This window comes from Salmo salar, chromosome ssa06 (genome assembly GCF_905237065.1).
Source record: "Salmo salar chromosome ssa06, Ssal_v3.1, whole genome shotgun sequence".
In the NCBI taxonomy this organism is placed as follows: domain Eukaryota; kingdom Metazoa; phylum Chordata; class Actinopteri; order Salmoniformes; family Salmonidae; genus Salmo; species Salmo salar.
Genome location: NC_059447.1, coordinates 14,990,297 through 15,011,738, shown reverse-complemented (window position 1 = coordinate 15,011,738; position 21,442 = coordinate 14,990,297). Strand labels below are relative to the sequence as shown.

At 42.0% G+C, this 21,442-nt stretch overlaps 1 protein-coding gene across 1 annotated transcript; it reads right to left on the bottom strand.

The window, feature by feature from the left end:
* Positions 1-2,700: 2,700 nt before the first annotated feature.
* Positions 2,701-8,027, bottom strand: LOC106606418 (metalloproteinase inhibitor 2). Its single transcript, XM_014202591.2, has 5 exons — positions 7,718-8,027; positions 6,421-6,491; positions 5,705-5,807; positions 3,147-3,268; positions 2,701-2,986 (listed from the first exon to the last, which is right to left on the bottom strand). Exons 1-5 carry the CDS (start codon positions 7,995-7,997, stop codon positions 2,858-2,860), a joined length of 705 nt encoding a protein of 234 aa, XP_014058066.1. The 5' UTR covers positions 7,998-8,027; the 3' UTR covers positions 2,701-2,857.
* Between the last annotated feature and the right edge of the window lie 13,415 nt (positions 8,028-21,442).

Sequence of the window (21,442 nt, the reverse complement as noted above, 5' to 3'; positions counted from 1 at the left end):
CTTCGCCAAAAGGGTGGTGATATAAAAAGCACATTGGCGTAAAAAAAAGCACTTGTTGCACCAATGTGTACCTTACCATAAACAATGCCTTTCTTCAAAATTAATACACAAGTATACATGTTTTTAAACCTGTATATTTGGTTAATATTGCCTGCTAACATGAATTTATTTTAACTAGGGAAATTGTCACTTCTCTTTCTGTGCAAGCAGAGTCAGGGTATACGCAGCAGTTTGGGCCACCTGGCTCTGTGTGAAGACCATTGCTACCAAACAAAGACAGTAATTACTTTGCCAGAATTGTACATAACGAGATAACATTGAAGGTTGTGCAATGTAACAGCAATATTTAGACCTAGGGAGGCCACCCGTTAAATATAATACGGAACGGTTCCAAATTTCACTGAAAGAATACATGTTTTTGAAATTATAGTTTCCGGATTTTACCATATTGAGCTCAGGCTCGTATCTGTGTTATATTAGAATAAAGTCTGATTTGATAGAGCAGTCTGACAGCGGTGGTAGGCAGCAGCAGGCTCGTAAGCATTCATTCAAACAGCACTTTACTGCATTTGCCAGCAGTTCGTCGCGGTGCTTCAAGCGTTGCGCTGTTTATTACTTCAAGCCTATCAACTCCCGCAATTATGCTGGCAATACTATAGTGCCTTTAAAAAACATCCAATAGTCGAAGGTATATGAAATACAAATGGTATAGAGAGAAATAGTTCTATAATAACTACCTAAAACATCTTACCTGGGAATACTGAAGACTCATTTAAGGAACCACCAGCTTTCATATGTTCTCATGCTCTGAGCAAGGAACTTAAACGTTAGCTTTTTTACATGGCACATATTTCACTTTTACTTTCTCCAACACTGTGTGCATTATTTAAACCAAATCGAAGACATTATTTGAGACGAAATGGATTATACTAAAAGTGTTCATTCAGTATTGTTGTAATGGTCATTATTACAAATATATATATACTGCTCAAAAAAATAAAGGGAACACTTAAACAACATCCTAGATCTGAATGAAAGAAATAATCTTAAATACTTTTTTCTTTACATAGTTGAATGTGCTGACAACAAAATCACACAAAAATAAATGGAAATCAAATTTATCAACCCATGGAGGTCTGGATTTGGAGTCACACTCAAAATTAAAGTGGAAAACCACACTACAGGCTGATCCAACTTCGATGTAATGTCCTTAAAACAAGTCAAAATGAGGCTCAGTAGTGTGTGTGGCCTCCACGTGCCTGTATGACCTCCCTACAACGCCTGGGCATGCTCCTGATGAGGTGGCGGAAGATCTCCTGAGGGATCTCCTCCCAGACCTGGACAAAAGCATCCGCCAACTCCTGGACAGTCTGTGGTGCAACGTGGCGTTGGTGGATGGAGCGAGACATGATGTCCCAGATGTGCACAATTGGATTCAGGTCTGGGGAACGGGCGGGCCTGTCCATAGCATCAATGCCTTCCTCTTGCAGGAACTGCTGACACACTCCAGCCACATGAGGTCTAGCATTGTCTTGCATTAGGAGGAACCCAGGGCCAACCGCACCAGCATATGGTCTCACAAGGGGTCTGAGGCTCTCATCTCGGTACCAAATGGCAGTCAGGCTACCTCTGGCGAGCACATGGAGGGCTGTGCGGCCCCCCAAAGAAATGCCACCCCACACCATGACTGACCCACCGCCAAACCGGTCATGCTGGAGGATGTTGCAGGCAGCAGAACGTTCTCCACGGCGTCTCCAGACTCTGTCACGTGCTCAGTGTGAACCTGCTTTCATCTGTGAAGAGCACAGGGCGCCAGTGGCGAATTTGCCAATCTTGGTGTTCTCTGGCAAATGCCAAACGTCTTGCACGGTGTTGGGCTGTAAGCACAACCCCCACCTGTGGACGTCGGGCCCTCACGGAGTCTGTTTCTGACCGTTTGAGCAGACACATGCACATTTGTGGCCTGCTGGAGGTCATTTTGCAGGGCTCTGGCAGTGCTTCTCCTTGCACAAAGGCGGAGGTAGCGGTCCTGCTGCTGGGTTGTTGCCCTCCTACGGCCTCCTCCACGTCTCCTGATGTACTGACCTGTCTCCTGGTAGCGCCTCCATGCTCTGGACACTACGCTGACAGACACAGCAAACCTTCTTGCCACAGCTCGCATTGATGTGCCATCCTGGATGAGCTGCACTACCTGAGCCACTTGTGTGGGTTGTAGACTCCGTCTCATGCTACCACTAGAGTGAAAGCACCGCCAGCATTCAAAAGTGGCCAGGAAGCATAGGAACTGAGAAGTGGTCTGTATTTCCCACCTGCAGAACCACTCCTTTATTGGGGGGGGGTGTCTTGCTAATTGCCTATAATTTCCACCTGTTGTCTATTCCATTTGCACAACAGCATGTGAAATTTATTGTCAGTGTTGCTTCCTAAATGGACAGTTTGATTTCACAGAAGTGTGATTGACTTGGAGTTACATTGTGTTGTTTAAGTGTTCCCTTTATTTTTTTGAGCATTGTATAAAAACCGGCATCGGCTTTTATTGGTCCTCCAATAATGGGTATCGGCGTTGAAAAAGCATAATCTGTCGACCTCAAAATATAACCATATCACAGCCAAAACTGAGCACAATTTGGTTTTGATAACAGCTTTGGTTCCAGTTTTTTTTTTAAACAATTAATGGCATAAGAAATGAACAGTGCTATATTTGATTTGTTTACTTTTATTGTATAAGTGGCCAGTAAGACATTTTGGTTAATTTAAATCATATTCCATTTGCAGCTTTGTTTTTTATTTTAGAATTTAGTCATCTAGTCACAGAGCGGATGGCCTGTAGAGTATAGGAGTCCTCAATATCTAGGAACTACTTCCAAGCACAAGACCCATCGCTCTTGATACAGGCAAGGTTTTGGCTATTGTTAGTCCCCCAGTCCATCCACAGGCACGCATCTGTGGTGCTGATCGGACAGGGGAGGGAAGTGCAGTGGATGATCTGTGGAGCGAGAGAGAAAGACCAACATCACTGATCATTAACCCAATACTCCAGCGCATGTGTTTTGCCAATGTGACCAGAGTAGTATACTCCCTTTTAGAAAATGTGCTGTGTAAATATTGGTGTACAGTAATATGACCATAATTCCCGTCACACACACCTTGCAATCGCAGCCGCTTTTGTAGCGGCGAGTCAAGCTGTTCTTTTGTGAAGCACTCAAGTCCTCCCAGAGTGGATTATAGCCACACAGCGTTACGTACATCCTTCCAGTCTCCATCTTACCTACAGACAGAGATAGTGAGTCAATGTACTGTGGGGACAAAATGGTGTAGGGTACTGTTGCCCCTAATGCTGATCTTGGCTCGGTTTAGCATTTGTTCCACTACTGGTTAGGATACATCCCTGGGGGTAACTTCACCCTGGAGCGTGAAGACATACTGATGCAGCCCAGAACAGAGATTTATCATCATAAGTGTACATACTAGTAATAAGGCATTAGTTGTATACATTTCCAGTGCCTATAGAAAGTCTGAGCCCCTTGAACGCATCACATTATTGTGTCCAAGTTATGCAATACCACTGAACAAAAACAAATGCAAACTCAGCAAAAAAAGCATCCTCACTGTCAACTGCATTTATTTTCAGCAAACTTAACATGTGTAAATGTTTGTATGAGCATAAGATTCAACTGCGACAAACTGAACAAGTTCCACAGACATGTGATTAACAGAAATGGAATAGTGTCCCCCTGAACAAAGGGGGGGGCAAAATCAAAAGTAACAGTCAGTACCTGGTGTGGCCACCAGCTGCATTAACTACTGCAGTGCACCTCATGGACTGCACCAGATTTGCTGTGAGATGCTACCCCACTCTTCCACCAAGGCCCCGGATATTTCCGGGGGGGAAAATGGCCCTAGCCCTCACCCTCCAAACCAACAGGTCCCAGACGTGCTCAATGAGATTGAGATCTGGGCTCGTCGCTGGCCATGCCAGAACACTGACATTGCTGTCTGGCATGAAATCCCGCACAGAACGAGCAGTATGGCTGGTGGCATTGTCATGCTGGAGGGTCATGTCAGGATGAACCTGCAGGAAGGGTACCACGAGGGAGGAGGACATCTTCCCTGTAATGCACAGCGTTGAAATTGCCTGCAATGTTTGCCTGTAGCGCCGTCTTAGGCGTCTCACAGTACGGACGTCGCAATTTATTGCCCTGGCCACATCTGCAGTCCTCAGGCCTCCTTGCAGCATGCCTAAGGCACGTTCACACAGATGAGCAGGGACCCTGGACATCTGTCTTTTGGTGTTTTCCAGAGTCAGTAGAAAGGCCTACTTTTTCATAACTATGACCTTAATTGCCTACCATCTGTAAGCTGTTACTGTCTTAAAGACCATTCCACAGGTGCATGTTCATTGAACAAGCATGGGAAACTGTGTTTAAACCCTTTACAATGAAGATCTGTCAAGGTCTTTGGATTTTTACAAATTATCTTTGAAAGACAGGGTCCTGAAAAAGGGACATCTCTTTTGCTGACTTTATTAAGTGTTGGTCCCATGTTTCATGAGCTGAAATATTCCAAACACACAAAAGCCCATTACCCTCAAATAGTGTGCATCCATGTTAGTGAGCATTTCCCCTTCGCCAAGATAATCCATCCACTTCACAGGCGTGGCATATCAAGAAGCTGATTAAAAATATAATCATTACAGGTGCACCTTGTGCTGGGGACATAAGGCCACTAAAATGTGTAGTTGTCACAATGTCTCAAGTTGAGGGAGCATGCTGACTGCAGGAATGTCCAGAGCTGTTACCAGAATTTAATGTTAATTTCTCTACCATAAGCCACCTCTGTTTTAGAGAATTTGCCCTGCATCTGCCACCATCACCTCATGTTTCAGCATGGCCCCATGTTGCAAGGATCTTCCCTTAATTCCTGGAAGCTGATAATGTCCCACTTCCTCCATGGCCTGCATACTCAGACATGTCACCCATTGAGCATATTTGGGATGCACTGGTTCGAATTGTTCTAGTCAATATCCAGCATCAACGAGTGGGGACAACATTCCACAAGCAACAGCCTAAACAACTATGCGTAGGTGATTTGTTGCGCTGCATGAGACAAATGGTGGTCACACCAGATACTGACAGGTTCTGATCCACGGACCTAGATTTTTTTTTTAAGGTACAGTATCTGTGACCAACAGATTCAAATCTGTATTCCCAGTCATGTGAAATCCATAGTTTAAGGCCTAATGAATGCATTTCAATTTACTGATTTCCTTATATGAACTGTAACAAGGTACATTTTTTAGAAATTGTTGCATTGATATTTTTGTTCAGGAGATTTATGAAAAGCTGAGACTAATGAACATGTGCTATATGATGCTCACAAGCTAATCAAGAGTTATTAGAAGGTAATCGGTTCTGAAGAGATAAAAATGAATTTATATGGACGCTGTAAGTATTATCAAGTTCTTGCTTTGGAAGACCTCATGTTAACATCTGTCAATAAAACTCATTAATGCCACTGTTTACGTCAAATTGTTGTGGTTTACTTGTAGCCCTGGTTGTCCTGAAAATAAACGGTAAAACACGGAGGCTAAATGTCAGGGCTGGACATGCAGATAAATGGAAAGCTGATTTTTGCTGGAGTCACGGGACTGTTAAGGTTAACCTGTGCTGGCAATATAACGTTGGTAACATAGTGAGAAACGCACCTGTGAAGAGATACTCCTTGTTGATTTCCAGAGTCACCCCGCATGCGGCTGGGGATGATGCAGTGAAGATGGCGTGGATAACCTGGTTAGGGCATTTGAACATCTAGCCAATCACAAGGAGAGAAAGGAAGATCTGTCAGACATCTACAATTTGCAACCTCACCAACTACAGCTCTCAGGCACTGTCAGCCTTCACCCTTTCATATTCACAGATCTGTAAGGTGCAAGCAATCACTTACTCCAGTTACCACACCCAGCCTCAAGGACAGCTAAATCATGTCTAAAGATTAATAATAATAATGTAAGGCACAGTTGGAGTTTTAGTAAAAGAGCTTTATAAATTAAAACATAGAAATGTAGCAACCTATGACAGAGGGACACCTAACTATATGTTAGAGAATGTAGTGACAGCTTTAATGAATTGGCAGCTGAGTTCATATAGAGGACGTCACCATAGACTTGGACCAACAAGAACATCAACTGATAACTACAGTAATACTTCAGGGAGAGGCATTTTATAGAAGCAGATATTTTTTTCTCCATATGGTGGAAGCTTCACAACTACAGACCTGGATAGGTACAAGCTGTGTCAACATTGAAGGGTTGGAGCCAAGGGGAAGAGGGAGAACTGGGACCAGCTGTCAGACTGGGGTTCAGGGGGCTTCAATGTTTCAGTGCAGGATGGAACAACCACTTAATAAAAAGGAGAATCATACCTTGATCTGTTGGATGTCATACTTGATGGCGTTAGACACCACTTTCTTTCCAACCACCTTCGCCCTGATCACTAGAAGAGGGAGACATGGTTTAACTAACGTTATTGAAGTCTATTCCGGTATACTGGTCAGTAACACTGATGGTTTAAGGCTGATATGGATCAGAGAGAACAGTGTAGAATGCTTTACAGACCCAATATTTTACAGTCTGTTCAGAATGTTTGTACATAAGGTAAGACTGGGTGTAACATTTGCTAGATTTACACCATAACAGATGAGTCAATTTCCCTCCATTCCTAGTTCTGGTCTTCTGCTTTTAATTTGACACCTGGTTTAAGCATGCCCTCTATAGATGATTGGTTCAGGTAGGAAGATGCGGCAGAGTGTCTGGTACAGTAGCTGCTGCTATAAGACTATTCCATACAACAGAATCTCAAGTCGTTGGCACATGGACTCTACAAGGCGTCGAAAGCATTCCATAGTGATGCTGGCCCATGTTGACTCCAATGCTTCCCACAGTTGTGTCAAATCGTCTGAATTTCCTTTGGGTGGTGGACCATCCTTGATAAACACAGGAAACTGTTGAGCGTGAAAAACCCAGCAGCTTTGCAGTTCTTGACAAACCGGTGCACCTGGCACATACTACCATTGCCCCGTTTAACAGCACTTCAATCTTTGGTCTTGCCCATTCACCCTCTGAATGGCACACATACACAAGCCATGTCTCACTTGTCTCCAGGCTTAAATAGCCTTCTTTAACCTGTCTCCTCCCCTTCATCTACACTGATTGAAGTGGATTTAACAGGTGACATCAATAAGGGATCATAGTTTACACCTGGCCAGTCCATGTCATAGAAAGAGCAGGTGTCTTTAATGTTTGGTAAACACATCTCAAATAAAATGTGTAGGCACACCGTTCATGCCTAAAGCAACGCAGGGCTCAACCCTGTTCCTGGAGAGCTGCCGCCCTGTAGGGTTTTGCTCCAACCCTAATCTAGAGCACCTCATTCTAATAATTAGCTGATTGATAAACTGACTCAGGTTCGTTACAAATGGGTTTGGATTCAACATTTACAGGGGCATAGTTCTCCAGGAACAGGGTTGAGAGCCCATCTTACTGTCGCCTACTTAATCCTGTATATACAATTGTGTGAGAAGTAAATAGGCTTAATGATCATGTTCTAATTATTTCTACTACGACCACAGACAAAACATAAAATGTTTGCATGCTGCGTATTAATAGCTCTCAACATGTGAAGAAAAGCTGAAAAGTAAAATGTTGCCAAAATTGCCTTACCGATTTCTGCATCGCAAAAAGCCTGTTGGGGATGTGGAGGGGAGCATTTGCAAGCATCTGCAATGTCTCCGACCCGCCAAAGGAACAGAACGAACAGAGTAAAGAAACAACTGCCTACATACCGCGTCATTTGGAAACGAATTACAGTTACCCAAATATAACAAAAGGATCCGAGTAATGAAAGTGTGAGGCGTAAATTACAATAGAACGTATTACCCTTCGAGACTGTTCCCAGACCGACGGATAACTCTGAGAAATATTTTCCTTTTAACGTAAACATCCGCTTTTTATTGCAGGCTGTGAGCTCCTCCCCCAGTCAGAACCCAGCCTATGATAGGCTGAGCATACTATTAATCCAGAACTGCAACCATTCAATTAAAAGGAATCCTCTGACTAATAGCTCAACCACAGGCTCAACATGCCCGCCTGCCATAAATGCCATAAATTGGGGATGAAACTGAAAGATCAGTTTTAGTTTTGGGGGGGCTTCCCGAGTGGTGCAGCGATCCAAGGTCCTGCATCTCAGTGCTAGAGGCGTCACTACAGACCCTGGTTCGATTCCAGGCTGTATCCCAATCTGGCAGTGATTGGGAGTCCCATAGGGCAGCACACAATTGGATGGGGTATGCCGTCATTGTAAATAATCATTTGTTCTTAACTGATTTGTCTAGTTAAATAAAGGTTCAATTAAAAAAAGTAGGCTAAGCCTACTGGAATTCCTGAAAGTTTTGTTGTTTTCAGTAAAAAAAAGAAAGAAAGAAAACACCTGGGGAAATTTTAAAGCAGGCTCAACTTGCCCAACTGCTCAGTTCACTTGCTGCAGTCATCCCATATAGGAGATGAAAATGGCAGCTGGTTATGACTGACAGCCGTTTTAAGCTTGAGCACCACAAGAGACAAGATAACAATATCCCTCCAGCTAATTGGGCTACTTTTGCGTATATGTTGTTGTTTGAGTGAGGGAAATGTGTTAAATTGAGAAGAGTCGATGTGTTATGAATGATGTGACATTAAGGATTATAATAAATACCACTTTGATGTCATACAAGCAAACCACACACATTTCTGTATTTGAAAACTCATGTAATTTACCAATGTTAATGATCCCTTTTTTTATCCACAGTTACAAGGATGACATCCGGTGTAGCCAGGGTTGTCCTGAACAGAATGAGCCTATCTGTATCATATTGTGAAGACAAATTGCTGCGGAACATACATTTGAATGCACTCATGACACCATTCTATGCGCAACAAAAATACAATCTGTTTGTGTGAAGTGCCTTTTGAAAGCCTCCCAGCTAGCACATTTGGTTCCTTGGAAGTTGTGGGAATGCAGGTTTTTGTTTTCCCATTGGTTCTGGGAACAAAGCCATCAGTTTCCTGACTGGTAAAAGGTATTGTTTTTTTTAAATGTTCTGAGAGCTGAAGTGTGAACTTCACCTGTCCCGGGAAAGTTTATTTTTAGGTTGCAGGGAGGTTCTGAGAACGTTTTACTATGGTTCCCTGAAGGTTTTCCTGGGAAGTTTTATTAATGTTCTGTTAACAGAAATTATAGTTTATTTGAAGATAATTCAATAACATTCTGAGAACATGTTTCAAACAAGACTTTGAATAGACTCACATTAACAGCTTTGTATGACTTAGCATGCTAGCTCCATCCTGGTGGAGCAGTGGACTCATTCCATGGATAGAGAACAGAAGATTCCACAACAAAAATGAATTTCCATGTGTCCTGTCTGTGCTTAGAGTTGAAAACAGTCAACCCAAACTTAGCTAGCAGTATTATTAAAACACACCCATTTCAAAGGAAACAAGTACTCATTAACATCAGGTGTGGACAATTACTGGGCGCAGCTAACAATCCTGAGTAATATAGTAAAAATGTGCTTAACAAGTCAGATAATCACTTTGTGTGCAAAAATAGTGTTTTAATAACATGATTTTTGAATGAGTACCTCATCTCTGTACCCCTCACATACAATTATCTGTAACACAAAGACCAGGGAGGTATTCCAATGAATCGCAATGAATCGCTATTGGTAGATGTGGAAAAACGCAGACATTGAATATCCCTTTTAGCATGGTGAAGTTATTAAGTATACATTGGGTGGTGTATGAATACACCCAGTCACTACAAAGATACAGGCGTCCTTCCTAACTCGGAGAGGAAGAAAACCGCTCAGGGATATGAGGCCAGTGGTGACTTTTAAACAGTGACAAAGTTTAATGGCTGTGATAGGAAAAAACTGCAGATGGATCAACAACATTGTAGTTACTCCACAATACTAACCTAATTGACAGAGTGAAAGAAGGAAGCCTGTACAGAATACAAATATTACAAAACATGCATCCTGTTTGCAATAAGGAACTAAAATAACACTGCTAAAAATGTTGCAAAGCAATTCACTTTTTGTTCAGAATACAAAGTGTTATGTTTGGGGCAAATCCAATACAACACATTACTGAGTACCACTCTACATATTTTCAAGCATAGTGGTGACTGCATCATGTTATGGGCATGCTTGTAATCATTAAGGACTGAGGAGTTTTTGGGATAAAAAAGAAACCAAATTTAGCTAAGAGCAGAGAAAATGTGACAGAGCTTTAAGAATTTTGAAGAGAATAATAGGTAAATGAGGTACAATCCAGGTGTGGAAAGCTCTTAGAGGCTTAACCAAAGATACTCACAGCTTTAATCGCTGACAAAGTTGCTTCTACAAAGTATTGACTCAGGGGTGTGAAAACTTATGTAAATGAGATATTTCTGTATTTCATTTTCAATAAATGATTTCTAAAAACATGTTTTCACTATGGGGTACTCTGTGTAGATGGGTGAAGAAAAAACATTAATGTAATCAATTTTGAATTTAGACTTAACACAACAAAAGGTGGAATAAGTCAAGTGGTATGAATACACAGGGATGGAATTGAAGGATTTTGGACACAGGCCATTTCTATCCATGGGCCTACATGATGCAACACTGCATAAAGCAAGCTCGGTCCTGTTAGTTGTATTGTCTAATCACAGTTGTCTCTGTCTGTGTAAGGGAAACTCCCCTGATATTCCAGTTTTAAAATATATTTCATACAGTATGAGAAAGGTTGCTGCAGTTTGACAGGGTTTTCATCCTCCCTATTTATTTATTTCACCTTTATTTAACCAGGTAGGCAAGTTGAGAACAAGTTCTCATTTACAATTGCGACCTGGCCAAGATAAAGCAAAGCAGTTCGACAACATACAACAACACAGAGTTACACATGGAGTAAAACAAACATACAGTCAATAATACAGTACAAAAATAAATCTATATACAATGTGAGCAAATGAGGTGAGATAAGGGAGGTAAAGGCAAAAAAGGCCATGGTGGCAAAGTAAATACAATACAGCAAGTAAAACACTGGAATGGTAGATTTGTAGTAGAAGAAAGTGCAAAGTAGAAATAAATAATGGGGTGGAAAGGAGAAAAAAATAATAATAATAAATACAGTAGGGGAAGAGGTAGTTGTTTGGGCTAAATTATAGATGGGCTATGTACAGGTGCAGTTATCTGTGAGCTGCTCTGACAGCTGGTGCTTAAAGCTAGAGAGGGAGATAAGTGTTTCCAGTTTCAGAGATGTTTGTAGTTCGTTCCAGTCATTGGCAGCAGAGAACTGGAGGAATTGGCTTTGGGGGTGACCAGAGAGACATACCTGCTGGAGCGCGTGCTACAGGTGGGTGCTGCTATGGTGACCAGTGAGCGGAGATAAGGGGGGACTTTACCTAGCAGGGTCTTGTAGATGACCTGGAGCCAGTGGGTTTGGTGACGATTATGAAGCGAAGGCCAGCCAACGAGAGCGTACCGGTCACAGTGGTGGGTAGTATATGGGGCTTTGGTGACAAAACGGATGGCACTGTGATAGACTGCATCCAGTTTGTTGAGTAGGGTATTGGAGGCTATTTTGTAAATGACATCGCCAAAGTCGAGGATCAGTAGGATGGTCAGTTTTACGAGGGTATGTTTGGCAGCATGAGTGAAGGATGCTTTGTTGCGAAATAGGAAGCCAATTCTAGATTTAACTTTGGATTGGAAATGTTTGATGTGAGTCTGGAAGGAGAGTTTACAGTCTAACCAGACACCTAGGTATTTGTAGTTGTCCACATATTCTAAGTCAGAACCATCCAGAGTAGTGATGCTGGACAGGCGGGCAGGTGCAGGCAGCGATCGGTTGAAGAGCATGCATTTAGTTTTACTTGTATTTAGGAGCAGTTGGAGGCCACGTAAGGAGAGTTGTATGGCATTGAAGCTCATCTGGAGGGTTGTTAACACAGTGTCCAAAGAAGGGCCAGAAGTATACAGAATGGTGTCGTCTGCATAGAGGTGGATCAGAGACTCACCAGCAGCAAGAGCGACATCATTGATGTATACAGAGAAAAGAGTTGACCCAAGAATTGAACCCCGTGGCACCCCCATAGAGACTGCCAGAGGTCCGGACAACAGGCCCTCCGATTTGACACACTGAACTCTATCAGAGAAGTAGTTGGTGAACCAGGCGATGCAATCATTTGAGAAACCATTTGTTCATTTGTTGACTTGGCTTTCGAAGACCTTAGAAAGGCAGGGTAGGATGGACATAGGTCTGTAGCAATTTGGGTCAAGAGTGTCCCCTCCTTTGAAGAGGGGGATGACAGCAGCTGCTTTCCAATCTATGGGAATCTCAGACGACACGAAAGAGAGGTTGAACAGGCTAGTAATAGGGGTTGCAATAATTTTGGCAGATAATTTTAGAAAGAAAGGGTCCAGATTGTGTATTGATTGATTTGTAGGGGGTCCAGATTTTGCAGCTCTTTCAGAACATCAGCTGAATGGATTTGGAAGGAGAAATGGGGAAGGCTTGGGCGAGTAGCTGTGGGGGGTGCAGTGCTGTTGACTGCAGTAGGGGGTAGCCAGGTGGAAAGCATGGCCAGCCATAGAAAAATGCTTATTGAAATTCTCAATTATAGTGGGTTTATCGGTGGTGACAGAGTTTCCTATCCTCAGTGCAGTGGGCAGTTGGGAGGAGGTGTTCTTATTCTCCATGGACTTTACAATGTCCCAGAAATGTTTTAAATTTGTGTTGCAGGAAGCAAATTTCTGCTTGAAAAAGCTAGCCTTGGCTTTTCTAACTGCCTGTGTATATTGGTTTCTAACTTCCCTGAAAAGTTGCATATCACGGGGGCTGTTCGATGCTAATGCAGAACGCCACAGGATGTTTTTGTGTTGGTTAAGGGCAGTCAGGTCTAGGGAGAACCAAGGGCTAAAGCTATGTGACCTGATTAGAAAAAGTCATCATAGCCCATATAAAACCATTCTGCAACTGATTAATCACCATGTCATACCCTACACTCAGAGATTGACTTTAAGGTCTGAAAGGCACTTTCCCATTGGCCAAATCAGCAGTATTTTATGGTTGCTGAAGATTATGGTCACTTACCCGATAGTTGTTTACACGCAGAAATGCCATAACTTGTCACTTCGCCCCCACCTACATGTACAGATTACCTCAACTACCCTGTACCCCTGGACACTGACTTGGTACCGGTTCCCCTGTATATAGCCCCTGTATACTGCACTGTTGGTTAAAAAGGCTTGTAAGTAAGCATTTCACAGTCAAGCCTACACTATGGCCTGCTACATCGGACATATAATCCAAACTTTTGCAGAGCGTGATTTCAAGATTTCAACATGCAGCTCACGTCTGACAGAGCGTATACACTAGAGACAGTATCACATGGTGAAACAACAGCTTCCCATTCATTTTCAATGAAAGCAAAGCGGTAAAAAACAGACTGGCCAGGGACCATTGGGAGATGCAAGCATGGGAGAGGTAGCTGGACAGGGCGGGACTAAAGTTGGGCAAAACTGATCATCAAGCAAATCTTTGGTGATATCGCTTGCGAGTAACCAATCGAACCTCACCAGAGCTTCCAACCCCTATTTGATTGGTTGACAATGGCTGTTGATACCTAACACTACTTAGCATGCTTGTTAGCACCCACATGAGGGCGAAGCTAGTATGGCTAGGTGAGTTACCGCTATATAGTGTATCTCGGCTGAGTAACAGGATAAAGTTGCTGGCGCTCTGCTCGCCCTGACTAAAAGTTACATATATTTTGTGAAGCTCCTACTGGAATTATTTACAGTTTGGTTGTTTTCAGTATCCTCTGCCTAATGGGACAACCACAGAGCAGGCTCAACTTGCCCGGCTGCCATAAAATGTCATAAACTGTCCGTCTTTCACTTAAACAATGGGGATGAACCAGAAATGTCAGTTTTAGGCTCTGCCTACTGGAATTCCTTACAGTGTTGTTGCTTTCAGTACAAAAAAAACTCTGGGGTAAGTTTAGAGCAGGAGAAAAAAAATGTCCCCACCACTCAGGGACCTGTGATGCCACCTCTTTGAACAATCTGATTCACAGAAATCACAGGTCATGTGGGTCGGGTGTGGAACACATCTTGTAGCAGCCTACACCTTAAAAAAAGTTAGAGTTGATGACCACGCCCCACGGAAATCTAATTGGCATAATACACAAATCTCCATCAAAATCTGTCTGTTCAAGATAGAGATGTTAGTTTATTAGCATGGTGTGGTGGAAATTCAACACCAGGGACACCTGATGTTAATATTAAATGAATCACTCTTTATTATGATGTCTGGAGAGGTTCACAAACTCAATCCAAGCTTGATGAAAACTCTGCCAAGGGTATTCCCTTTCAGTCCTTATATAATGCTACACAAACAAGTCATATAAGCATGATTTACATTATTCATTATTAACATTGGTTCCTGCATGTGACTGAGTGATACCTCACAAGGCTTCTTCTCTCAAAGCTGAGACCTTGAAACTAAGATACTCCTTTTTGTTCCCAGAGCAATGTTCTGGGCGTACTGCTAATTGGTCTGAGGAGGAGGTCACAGTCAACTGCACGAACCAAGACAGAGTGAGAGGAGATGCTGTGTACAATTCAAGGCTATCTCTGCAGACAATAAAATGTTCCCTCACACTCCCTCCTTTGATCACTTCTATGGTAACGATTGTAACATTTTAATTAAGGTAATCATTAAATTATGGCTGAAACTATCCAATTAGGTTCTATCAAAATACTTCTATTAAAGTAAGCTAAATCAACACATAAAACCAGATAGTTAATCATTTCAAACCCTTCAATCTAGTAAGTCATACAGTTACACACATGCTTCATTACACAATTTAATTTATGTAAATACTATCATCATAATAAAGCTAAAATCTACAGGCAAGGTTATACTTCTATCAACAGGAGTGAATCTATTAACAAACACACACACACAAGGGATCCGTAGACTCAGAGGTAAATAAATCTCTCAATGTTTAATCATTGTTTCCATAGCTCTTAACACAATCGGGTTGCATTGACATTTGTTCTGTATTAACTGTCCCTGGGACATCAAATAGTCAAAATATAACACCTGTTGTTCTACTAATCCACTAGGGCCTTCAACTTCAAAAAAGTTGGTGCTGACTTATTATCTCAATATTCGGTACTTAAACATTTACTTGGATCTACTTCAATTCTGGACTGGTGTTATTCAAACTATCGAATTGAGTAAAAAGAATTGGAAATTGCCAAATACATATCTTATTCATACCTCTGTCCCAAATTCGCACACTGTGTCCCTTTACACCCTGAGTTCAGTGAGTACCACTCACTTTTATTGGCAGCTTATCTATTGGTCCACAGGAGGTGTATCTTTAACCAAAACACCAGATGGCAGCCTTTCATTTAATATCAGTCCCAAGGCTCAATCCCTCTGTTCATCATGTGGCCTTGAATTGAAACCTTAGATTCTTCAAATTACTAAGATATTGCATTATTAGAGTGCTATCTGAAAGCCACTAAAAACACATACTGTCAACACTCAAGAAATTGGACATCAACTGATAGACCACTGTCTTTGTTACTTTCAACTAGGACCCTTCTACTCTTTCTTGTAGGAAAACCCTCAACCACTACTGCTAATACACACAGATCACTCTCAAACAATGTTCAGCTTTTACCCCTTATTGTAAGGTTTAAAAACAAAACAATAAGAAGAAAGTTGCCATGTTTGGAGGGCATTGTTGACGGGTTAACTTACAAGTAGGGCTGTGATGGTCACGAAATTTCGTCAGCTGGTGATTGTCAAGCAAATAACTGTGGGTCTAACGTAATTGACCGTTAATTAACATGAACACAATCAGCATCTCCTGGCTTCCACATATAGCCTACAAGCCGCTGATGCAGATTTTTGGAACAGTTACATTAGAAAAAGTTTAATAAATCCATTTAATATAGGCTACAGTTTCACATTAAATCCATAATTTATTTTAGACAAGTCTAAAGAAACATGAAATTAAGAAAATGTAGTCTATTTCAGAAGAACAGAATAGCATACTGATCTGGCTATGCCATATGGTTGTGGGCTGCACTAGTTAATTTAGCAGACAAGATTTGCATGGAATTCCCGTGGTATTACTTTATATTATTTTATAGTATGAAGAATAAAATTGAACAAAGCTGAATAAAATAGAATGGATATTTTCTCCAAACGATTTGAGAGTGCGCTCGTGCGGCTATTCTGTGTTGAGCGGTTAACAAAGAAATAGGTACTCCTATATACTTAATTTAGAGGTATTCATGTAACTTTAGTTGTTCTACAAACATTGGGCTATATGTTTTGATTTTTAATACATTGTAAGCTTGCATGATGCAACTCTAATGATGATTGGAAAAAAGTTGCTTAGTTTTTTTGCGCAGGCTGTACGCACTTCATCACTCTCTCATTCACAATTTGAGAAGCTATTGATAATGCCTCAAATTTCCCGGTGGCATCCCCTTTGTGTGGCCATAAGGCACCCTAAAAGAATCCATGCCTTTTGCAGCCCTTCTCCCTAAATGCTGGCCGCTCTGAAGCACCTCTCATTGACACGGCTCTCCATCACGTGATCAGGTCTTTCTCACAGGCTATAAGTGAAGACAGACACATCTGGGACGGAACTGTGCACGTCCTTATCCAATTCTGAGGTGCATATTGAAGATATTGGATATGGGAGTACCAGTACCAGATCAATGTGGAGCTATATACAGGGAGTACCAGTATCAGATCAATGTGGAGCTATATACAGGGAGTACCAGTACCAGATCAATGTGGAGCTATATACAGGGAGTACCAGTACCAGATCAATGTGGAGCTATATACAGGGAGTACCAGTACCAGATCAATGTGGAGCTATATACAGGGACTACCAGTACCAGATCAATGTGGAGCTATATACAGGGACTACCAGTACCAGATCAATGTGGAGCTATATACAGGGACTACCAGTACCAGATCAATGTGGAGCTATATACAGGGACTACCAGTACCAGATCAATGTGGAGCTATATACAGGGACTACCAGTACCAGATCAATGTGGAGCTATATACAGGGACTACCAGTACCAGATCAATGTGGAGCTATATACAGGGAGTACCAGCACCAGATCAATGTGGAACTATATACAGGGAGTACCAGTACCAGATCAATGTGGAACTATATACAGGGAGTACCAGTACCAGATCAATGTGGAGCTATATACAGGGAGTACCAGTACCAGATCAATGTGGAGCTATATACAGGGAGTACCAGTACCAGATCAATGTGGAGCTATATACAGGGAGTACCAGTACCAGATCAATGTGGAGCTATATACAGGGAGTACAAGTAGCAGATCAATGTGGTGCTATATACAGGGAGTACCAGTACCAGATCAATGTGGAGCTATATACAGGGAGTACCAGTACCAGATCAATGTGGAGCTATATACAGGGAGTACCAGTACCAGATCAATGTGGAGCTATATACAGGGAGTACCAGTACCAGATCAATGTGGAGCTATATACAGGGACTACCAGTACCAGATCAATGTGGAGCTATATACAGGGAGTACCAGTACCAGATCAATGTGGAGCTATATACAGGGAGTACCAGTACCAGATCAATGTGGAGCTATATACAGGGAGTACCAGTACCAGATCAATGTGGAGCTATATACAGGGAGTACCAGTACCAGATCAGTGTGGATCTATATACAGGGAGTACCAGTACCAGATCAGTGTGCAGAGGTACGAGGTATTTATGTACATACATGAAGACAGGGTAATGTGACTTGGCATCAGGATAGATAATAATAACAGTATAATAAAGAGTAGCAGCAGCATATGATTAGTGTGAAAGTTTTGTGCGTGTAGTGTATGTCAGTATGTGTGGGTTTTGTGTGAGAGTGCACATTCAGTGTGTATATACTGTAGAGTCATGTGGGTGTGCATATAGTCATTGCATGATAGGATCAATGCATGTTGTCCAGGTCACCAATTAATTTACTGCTTAGTAGTCTTATGTCTATTAATCAGTTTTATGACTTGGGGGTAGAAGCTGTCTCAGAGCCTGTTGGTCCAAGAGCTGATGAAGGGACTTTAAGGGTTACAGGGTTAGAATGACCCAAGTGTTGTTTTCTACAGAAAACCACAAAATTGTAAGGAATTCCAGTAGACATAGCCTAAAACTGAACTTTCTGGTTTATACCCATTTTTAAGTGAAAGATGGACAATTTATGGCATTTATGGCAGCTAGGCAAGTTGAGCCTGCCCTGTTGTTGTCCCATTAGGCAGGGAGGTTTTAACAGAAAACAACCAAACCGCAAAGAATTCCAGTAGGGGCGTCACAAAATACGTTTGTTTTTTTACCTGCTACACTGGAAGTGTAACTTTTAGTAAGGGCGAGCAGAGCTGAGACACATTTATCCTATTACTCCAGCTGAGATACACTATTTAGTGGAAACTCACCTAACCACGCCAGCTTCACCCTCATGTGGGTGCTAACAAACTAGCAAGCATGCTATGTACATGCTACACATTGTCAGTCAATCCAGTAGGGGTTGGAAGCTATGGTGGTTTTGATTGGTTACTTGCACCATGACCATGACTGAGGGCTTGTAGGCCTGTTGTAAAGCAGGTCATCATCAGACATCACCAGCAACAACGTCGTCTATGGGAACAAACCCACCGTCACTGGACCAGACAGGACTGGCAAAAAGTGCTCTTCACTGACAAGTTGCGGTTTTGTCTCATCAGGGGTGATGGTCGGATTCGCGTTTATCATCGAAGGAATGAGCGTTACACCGAGGCCTGTACTCTGGAGCGGGATCGATTTGGAGGTGGAGGGTCCGTCATGGTCTGGGGCGTCATTGGACTGAGCTTATTGTCATTGCAGGCAATCTCAACGCTGTGCGTTACAGGGAAGACATCCTCCTCCCTCATGTGGTACCCTTCCTGCAGGCTCATCCTGACATGACCCTCCAGCATGACAATGCCACCAGCCATACTGTTCATTCTGTGTGTGATTTCCTGCAAGACAGGAATGTCAGTGTTCTGCCATGGCCAGCGAAGAGCCCGGATCTCAATCCCATTGAGCACGTCTGAGACCTGTTGGATCGGAGGGTGAGGGCTAAGGCCATTCCCCCCAGAAATGTCCGGGAACTTACAGGTTCTTTGGTGGAAGAGTGGGGTAACACCTCACAGCAAGAACTGGCAGATCTGGTGCAGTCCATGAGGAGGAGATGCACTGCAGTACTTAATGCAGCTGGTGGCCACACCAAATATTGACTGTTACTTTTGATTTTGACCCCCCTTTTTGTTCAGGGACACGTTATTCCATTTCTGTTAGTCAAATGTCTGTGGAACTTGTTCAGTTTATGTCTCAGTTGTTGAATCTTATGTTCATACAAATATTTACACGTTTAGTTTGCTGAAAATAAACGCAGTTGACAGTGAGAGGATGTTTCTTTTTTTGCTGAGTTTAGTACCAGAGAGTGAGTGGAAGCTTGAGGAGCGCAAGCCTCCTGTGGAGCCAGCGTGATCACACCTGGGTTTAATTGAAATTAATAGGCTTCCTTCCTGTTGTATAATTAAGAGACTGACAAGTTATGGCATTTCTGTGTGTAAAGAACAATTTTCCCTTTTTCAGGCAAGTTACCAAAATCATTGGTTAACCAAGAAAGACTGCTGGTTTGGCCGATGGGAAAGTCCCTTTCAGACCTTATCAATATCTGTCTAGGGTATGACAGTGATTAGTCAGTTGCTAAACGGTTTTATATGGGCTATAATGAGAACAGAGTTTGTCTAATCAGGTCACCTATGAAATGTATTAAAAAAAAATAGAAAAGGACATTTACTGAAGTAAATGTGGTGTGCTTGCTAGTCTAGAAGTATTTCTTGTGAAGTAGTCGTAGTAGTAGTATTGGTAGCTGGATTTGCCCGAAATATAATGCTTTGTATTTAGACCAAAAAGTGTATTCATTCAAGATGTTTTTTGCAGTATTACTTTAGTGCCTTGTTGCATACAAGATGCATGTTTTGGAATATTTTTATTTTCACTGTCATTTAGGTCATTATTGTAGAGTCACTTCGACGTTGATCCATCCTCAGTTTTCTCCCATCACAGCCATTGAAGTCCATAACCATTTTAAAATCCCCAATGGCCTCATGGTGACACCCCTGATCAGTTTCCTTCCTTTCCTGCAGCTCAGTTCAGAAAGACGACTATCTTTTATGTCTGGGTGGTGTTATACATAATCCACAGTATAAGTGTTAACTTTGTTACCCATCCACCAATCACTGCCCTTCTTTATAAGCCTTTCAAAAAGCTCCCTGGTCGTTGAGGAACCTTGCAGATGTATAAGGAACAGAGGAAGGGTAGTCACTCAAAAATCATGTAAGCCACTCTTTCAGTCCATGTCATTTATGTGATTGGTTAAGCCAAATGCTTTTCCTTAACCTAATTTAGACTCGCCTAAACAAAGGCGGTTAATACTTTACAAATATATTTTATTCTTTTGTCGGCATTTTTGGATGGGGATTCCTATTTAAAATCTATTTTAATCCCGCTAAAAAAATGGTAAAAAAATCCAAGGGGTGGTGAATACACTGAACAGGTTGATGTTTGTCATGAGTCTTGTCCTGGAGGCAGACCTGGGCGATTTCCCCTTAGGCCAGCTGCACAGTCAAAGATATAATTCATGAAGGAAAAATTGCTTTTTTGTCTTAATTTAAGGTTAGCAGTGTGGTGAAAGTGAAGTTTAAAATCAGATTTTAGGCCTGTGCCCATCTGCAATGTGGTACAAGATCGACAAAAAATGCTAACCTGCACTGTGAACCAAATCAACCAGGTTTACCATCTACGCTGCAGAGAAATTGAATATTTTTGTCCGTAGTAAGATAAGCAGATAAGCCATTCAATTGAATAAAGCAGTTATAGTGAATTCAACCCAGTGATGTCAGCCAGTGTGGCACTTTGACCACTCCTGTGCTAATAAAATAATAATCCAACTGGCTAAATATGGCAATTGTATAACAACCAGTTAGCAAGATAACATCAGTTTCCTAATTCGATTAGCACATGAACACAGCATTGTGCATAAGAATTAACAGAATATTCATCCACTGAATATACACCAAGAATAATGTTCTGACTTATAAAGCAAGGAAGAATCGAAGTGGTTTAAATTGGTCAATGTCATTACAGACCCAAACTACTAAAGAGCCATATTCAGTAGACAAATGTAGAATGTTCCAGATAGAAATGCCATTAGAGCCGACATGATTCCTTTCTTCCTGACAGAGAAGACAATTTGTTCTTCATCTGAACTT